General features: G+C 39.5%; 1 protein-coding gene across 1 annotated transcript; it reads right to left on the bottom strand.

Moving 5' to 3' along the window:
• Positions 1-5,323: 5,323 nt before the first annotated feature.
• LOC126575938 (adenosylhomocysteinase-like) lies at positions 5,324-6,682 on the bottom strand. Its single transcript, XM_050236953.1, has one exon. It carries the CDS (start codon positions 6,677-6,679, stop codon positions 5,381-5,383), a length of 1,299 nt encoding a protein of 432 aa, XP_050092910.1. The 5' UTR covers positions 6,680-6,682; the 3' UTR covers positions 5,324-5,380.
• Between the last annotated feature and the right edge of the window lie 818 nt (positions 6,683-7,500).

Here is a 7,500-nt window from a genome sequence, read left to right as displayed (position 1 = left end):
CCAACACTATCCGATTCAAGTGGCAACCCATTTACTCCAGTATGTTAATCGGCGTAGTAGTTCACCACGTTTCAGCCTAATTAGTCCGTACGATCAGAACGTGAGCGATCGCCTCGGTAAACAAACAGAGGACAAGATGGGCGCGTTAGGCATTCGTTGTGCCACGAACACTTCTCACGCAGGAAGCAGCAAGATAATGCGCAGAGGTACCCCAAACCGAGAGGTAATAATTCGTTATGATTCATTTTTAAACAAGCATAGTTTTACGATCGCCACTTCAAATATTTGACGATACACGCAATAAAATTTCGTTGGGTAAGTAACAAGCATTGGTCTGGCACTGAAACTGCTTGCTTAGCAGTTTTATTTTCACGCTTGATTAAAACTGATTTCCAGATGTTTAACAATTTCCATATGAGGTGAATAGAGCACACGTATAGATAGATCTCTATGAATTTAAAACCATCTTGTTTTTACTAAAACTATATTGTTCACTCATGTACGATGCAAGCGTTGGTCCTTTGAAGAACAGTGAGTCGTTCGATATTTTCTCGTAGTACTATCTAGAAAGTATTAAGGTACGTGGCTGCGATAACTACCTTCTTTGGCTGGGTATATGGACGGCGCAAGCCTTGTTCATGTTAACAGTTCTTTACAGCGAATATTCAACCGAGCCTCTAACATTCTTTATGCGTTCTTATCGTAAAGTGCAGTGTATCGTGAGCATGCACCCTTAACTAATTTAGAATAGAACTTTCACATTTGAATGCATTTGAAGGAACATTATATATTTTTGCTAACATTTCGATATAAAGAATTTCTTAGAGTACATATTAATATTTTCTTATGGGGCCATTGACATATTATACAGACATCTCTTCTCCTGCTTCCAACCTAGCTGCGAACAGCAACCATGCAGAATTCCATTTCTAAGATTTTTTTAAAGGGACTTCCACACCGATTTCATCATCAAGGATATCTTGTGTCATCAGCAGTCGAATCGCAATTCTGGTCACATATTCGTACAGTCCATTAACTGATTAACTCTAAGCTAAATAGCGCAACCATTTCTTTATTTAATAGCATGCCATAGACAAATACTGTGTCTTTGTTATTCAGTTCTGGGGTGGTAATCATTGGTATCTTTGGACATAACTTTGGAGAATAAATTTGGACAATTTTCAAAATCTTTTCCAGGTAGCCCCGTCGAATTTCATAAAAATGTTGATACCTTTTCTAAACAATACACACACCTTCAACCAACAACACCAAAATACCATAAAAAAATGAAAAATAAGAAATTCTAGCCATCTTCGTTATTCCGATTGGACAGAGGGGGTGTGGTATGTTACAATCGAGATGGAGCGACGGTATCAACATTGATGCCAGAATTGCTGAAATCTCGACTTGGCGCGAGCGGTGGAGGGATCTTTTGTGGCATGTCAAGATTGTTTGTCAGTTGTAGCGCCTAACTAGGTATATTTCAAATGATCCAGCATTGGGCTACGATGCAAAAAGTAAACTTCTGCAGGCACCCATTTCTAAATATGATGACATGGACGTAATTTTTGTCAAATCTTTTCTTTTGTCAAATATCTTTTTGTTAAAATTCAAATGAATATTCTTGCAAAGTTGTATTATAATATAATATTTCAACAAGTGAAATTGTCCCAAACTGTTGTTTCGTCACAAAATCGCTTTCGTTACGTGGGTTATTTCATCACCCAATAACTGTTCAAAACAAGTATGGAACAAAGAACGAAACCATCTGCTTTCATAAGATGCAGACAAAACAGACGAAATGGAACAAAAAGAAAGGTGAAGATAATAGATCAATGAATATTTTGAGAAAGAAAAAAAATGTCAGAACAGCGACAGCGACGAAAGATGCTGCTCTAAGCCAACACTATCCGATTCAAGTGGCAACCCATTTACTCCAGTATGTTATTCGGCGTAGTAGTTCACCACGTTTCAGCCTAATTAGTCCATACGATCACAACGTGAGCGATCGCCTCGGTAAACAAACAGAGGACAAGATGGGCGCGTTAGGCATTCGTTGTGCCACGAACACTTCTCACGCAGGAAGCAGCAAGATAATGCGCAGAGGTACCCCAAACCGAGAGGTAATAATTCGTTATGATTCATTTTGAAACAAGCATAGTTTTACGATAGTTTTACGCGACTTCAAATATTTGACGACGCATGCAATAAAAATTTGTTGGGTAAGTAACCCGGAACCGAAACTGCTTGCTCAGCGAGTCCAATTTCACGCTTGATTAAAACCGATTTCCAGATGTTTACTGTTTGCTGAGCGGTACTTAAATCCTTGCACAAGCTCGTTCAGCAATGCAAACGACAAAAAGGATTAATGCTTTTGTCTCACCACTTTCCTTTACGGTTCAAATGTGATTTTTTCATTTGGGGGAAATTTGTTCTCACATAAAATTGTTGAATCTTGAGAAACATTAACATTCGCTCCGTTAAAACTCTAAAGTTTTCCTTAGGAATATTTTTGACTGTTCACTCCACCCTATCCTATGGATTTCCGCAGATTGAATCTCATAGTTTTTGAGAATTCTATGGAACGTTTTGATGATATTGGACCATATTTGTATATTTGTTTTTAGTTGAATGGAATAGTATTTCGAGTAAATAATTGTCCGAAAATTAACTGCTTTAAATGAATTAACTTGTTCAATACGTCATGAATGCGTACGTTTTTTTAATTGTTTCATTATTGTTGATTCTTTCAAGATAATTGTGAACATTATACCTCAATGCTTAGAGGTAAAATTATAATCTATAACAAGAATATTGATTTGTAATGATTGATTGATCCAGCACGAGCTTACGATTAATGCCATTGATGAAGTGTTTTAAAATTCTTTCCCAAAACACAACCAAATATTCTTGAAAAGTTGTAGTTTAAAAAAAAATTCAAAACGAGACAACTAGTATCCTTAGTCCCTTAACCTATCCATTGGTGAAGAGTTATAAGTTATCAGAATGTTAAAGATCTTATCAGGATCATTAGTCTGTTATTCATCTGAATCATGTATTCATTACGCCACTATCATAAATCAGGAAATAGTAAATTCACATTTTGAATAAAAATGTGTTTATATACTAATCTAAATTTATATACGCTGATATTTGATTTACTAAATTCCATAAGCACGTTTTAAAATTTCAATGAGCCGCGTTTAAATTTCCATGACTAAAGTAAAATACTGTGCTCCGGAATCAATCAGCGTAACCGACAAAATAAAAGAAAGAAAGCACAGTCGGAGAGAGTGAAAAGTCGGTGTCAATGAGAGTGTCACATGATCGCGCCATGCAGAGAATCTCCCGGTTCTCTCTGAATTTTCTTTTCGCTGGGACGAGCATTTAGGGGACAGCGCGATCGTGGATCTCAACATTCTCATCTCGACATTGACACCAGCTAGTGGTCTGGAAGTAGTGTGGATCGTTTAAGTGAACGCAAGTGATAACAGTGATGCAGATAGTACAGCTTGTGATCAGTTTGGTGCAAGGATGGTGTCATTATTAACGAAAACGATCACATATGAATAGTTTGAGTAATGAAATATTATGAAGGAATTTGTTCAACTAAAAGGATGTTTAGAAGTTCTGCAAATCAGTGCATTATAGATCGACAGCAAGTAAGTCATTTTCGAATTCCTTTGACTAACGGCTTCGTTAGAGTCGTTAGAGCTAAAGCATATGTTGCTTCTAAATTCCTGGTACATCCTGTTTGAATTAATACTTTAAAACATGAGCACCATATTTAAACTCAAATGACCAGAATCCTAGATCTATGTAGTTAAGCGTATGTGTTGATTTATCAAAAACAAATATGTTTAACAACATCGATCTATGAAACCTGCTAGTCGTCGATCCAAGTGAATTTATTTTTCTGTCGTAAGTGGCTAAAAGCAAAAGCGTTCTTCCTACACGCGAAGTGAATTCTATTTGCAAAACGTGTACTTCTATCATGCACCTTAAGTTAGTGAGAAACAAGGATCTCTGCATAGATGTTAAATGCATCACCGTGATAAATCTCTCGCTTATTTTAATTGCGTTCAAAATTGTACATTCATGCAGAATCGTGGATAATAGCTGTGTTGCAAATGAGCTTATCATTGAAATGCTCATTGGTATCACAGCTATTGTCCACGATGCAATTTTTACTACTTACAGTTTCCTAGTAAACCCATTTGCATTGAGGGCTCTTGCATTGCTAGAGTTGAATGTACCACGGAATGATCCATTATTAGAAAACAATCTAGTACCTTCTTTTTAAATTAACTTCTAAAATTAAATTGAAACATTAATTCCCTTTAAATATTTGAAATGTGTAAACTGCATCATCGTTTTAAATGTCTCGCGTATTTAAACTGTGTTCAATTGGAAAACCATGCAGAATCGTGGATAGTAGTTGTGTTGCACATGCGCTTATCATTGAAATGCTCATTTGTACCACACCTACTGTCCAAGATGCTGCTTGTCTTCGATCAAAATTAAATCGCACTTACACCGTGAATGATCACTACGATGATCGTGAATGATCAGTTTTTACTATTTGTAGTCGTCTACTAAAACCATTTGTATAGAGAATCCCAACGTTGTTTGCGTCCTAAAATGAAAAGTGTTAATTTAGATCACCGTGGCATAACTCAGACATGAACCTTACCTTGTAGATTTTAACAATTGGAATATTTTAAATAAAACATTAATGGATCCAAGAAGCTGATAGTTGTCGATCCAAGTGAATTTGTTTTTCTGCTGTAAGTGGGTAAACTTAGAAAGGTTATTACTTGCTACTTCTATACACAAAATGAATTCTACTTGCAAATGAAATCCTTCTTTATGTTTCAAACATGACACGCTTCGCAGTGTGTCACATAAGTTTATGTTCGAATCACTTGTAACAATACTAAGACGCTTCTGAATTTGACGATCATAAATTAAAAAGGAACATTTTTATCATACATATTAAGCTAACGAGAGAAACAAGGAACTTTGTAAAGATGTAAAGTGTATCATCATGATAAATGTCTCACATTTCGAATTACCGATAAATATCTTCAGCGATGACTTCAGTTATTTTTTTTCCCTTGTGTTCATCTGTAAAATCATACAGAATCCAGGATAGTAGTTGTGATGCAAATTCGCTTATCATTTAAATGCCCATTTGTACCATAACTGCTGTCCAAGATGCTGCTTATCTTCGATGGGAAATATAGGCACCCTTACAGTGTAGATGATCGATATGAATAATCTTCTGTTTTTATTACCGTTTGTTGAGCTGGAGAAAATGATTTAGGTGTTGTTTAAAAACTACTTGCAACACCATATAACGAGCTGCATATTATAGCGCTTAGTAACGATAGTGGTCTGGTTTGAACGGACCATCGACCGGTAGATGCAAATAGTCGGCTTGTCTTGGGGTGAGCTTGGTGAGTTTTACCCCCAGCTTATCCAGATGTAGAGCAGCGACCTCCTCGTCTAACTTCTTCGACAGTACATGCACACCGATGGGATACTTGTCCGTGTTCGTCCACAGCTCGATCTGTGCCAGCACTTGGTTAGTGAACGATGTCGACATGACGAAACTGGAGTGTCCCGTGGCGCAGCCCAGATTCACCAAACGGCCCTCGGCCAACAGTATGATGTGTCGACCGTTCGGCAGCAAATAGCGATCGACTTGCGGTTTGATAGTAACTTTTTCCTTCGCCGTTTTTTCAAGGAACTTCACGTTTATCTCGCAGTCAAAGTGGCCAATGTTGCAGACGATCGAGTCATCCGGCATGCAGAGGAAGTGCTCCCCCATGATGATGTCAGTGCACCCGGTCGTGGTTACATAGATCTGTCCCACCTTGCAGGCCTCCTCCATGGTCGTCACCTGGAACCCCTCCATTGCCGCCTGGAGAGCGTTAATGGGATCAATCTCGGTTATCAGAACACGTCCACCGGAACCGCGGAACGCCTGAGCACATCCTTTGCCCACATCGCCATAACCAGCCACAACGCACACCTTGCCGGCAATCATCACATCGGTGGCTCGCTTGATGCCATCCAGTAGCGATTCGCGACATCCGTACAGATTATCAAATTTGCTTTTTGTTACAGAGTCATTGACGTTGATTGCCGGTACACGGAGGCGGCCCTCACTGAACATCCGGCAGAGGTTATGGACGCCGGTCGTCGTTTCTTCGCTGACGCCCCTGATGCCCGGCAATAGTTCCGGATACTCGGTGTGGATCAAATGAGTAAGATCGCCCCCATCGTCTAGGATCATGTTGAGCGGTTTGCCATCGGGAAACATCAGCGTCTGGCGGATGCACCACAGGTACTCTTCGTCCGTTTCACCCTTCCACGCGTATACAGGCACACCTGCTTTAACCATGGCGGCAGCGGCATGATCCTGCGTGCTGAAGATGTTACAGCTGCTCCACTGCAGCTCTGCGCCCAGCTCGAGAAGCGTTTCTATCAGCACCGCCGTTTCGATGGTCATGTGTAAGCACCCGGCGATGCGGGCACCCTTGAGCACCTGCAACGGCCCGTACTTCTTCCGGCAAGCCATCAGACCGGGCATTTCGTTCTCGGCCAGAAGGATTTGTCGGCGACCGGATTGCGCCAAACTGATGTCTGCAATTTTGTATGCCGGCTTCGACATTTTGCTGACAGCGTAAAGGTTGAACACGAAGACTGATAGGAGAGTGTACTCGCGGAGAGTTTTCAATTTTCCTAATAAAAGAAAAGCAAACACTTGCAATCGATTGGTTTCGATTCTGATTTTACCTTCAACACGAGCTACATTACCTTCGGATTATTTTGACGTTTCGGAAGAGTCTGGAAAATTGGATGCTTACGCGCAATTTTAAAGGCCTTAAAATTGCTTAAATTTGCATTGTTGGAGGAAGATGAGTTCGCAGGCTATAATGTTTCAAGGAATGATAAAGAAGCGTTAATGAAGCCATTTATCCAGATCCAGGTTGTTTCCAGAACGCATCGGGTGTTTTCGTCTTCGGAACTTACCATCCACCGAAAACCACGGTTCGTTTCAAGGTCCAATTATGCTGTTTTAACTGATTTTGATATGTTCTATGAAGAGGATTGACTTTGGCTATATCGTATTTAAACAGCATTACATTACTTGATAGTTATTATCAATTAGCGAAGTTCTTCTGATTTCACCGATTGAAAAATTAATTTACGATGAACCGAAGTTATCGATAGGAAAGGCGCATTTCTTACCACAATACATGCCAGTCCGCCCCCGCGTTGCGGGTGGTTAGTCCATGTATGGCCAGCAGGTATATAATATTCCATAAAACCTGAAAAGAATCCATAGTACCTGAAAGCAAACGAAAATCGTGTCCGAATGTCGAAATGTATCGAGGCAATCTTGGATAAGGTAACGTTTATTCAATTTGTGCAACTTGGTGGATTACCTACAGAGGAATAGGAAAGAAATTGATAAGCGTAATCTGTATT

Source organism: Anopheles aquasalis, chromosome 3 (assembly GCF_943734665.1).
Source record: "Anopheles aquasalis chromosome 3, idAnoAquaMG_Q_19, whole genome shotgun sequence".
Taxonomy (NCBI): Eukaryota; Metazoa; Arthropoda; class Insecta; order Diptera; family Culicidae; genus Anopheles; species Anopheles aquasalis.
The sequence above is the reverse complement of the archived record's forward strand: the minus strand, read 5'-3'. Positions and strand labels throughout refer to the sequence as shown.

Coding starts and splice junctions, on each gene's coding strand:
- LOC126575938 (XM_050236953.1), bottom strand. CDS start 6,679: ATGTCGAAGCCGGCATACAAAATTGCAGACATCAGTTTGGCGCAATCC.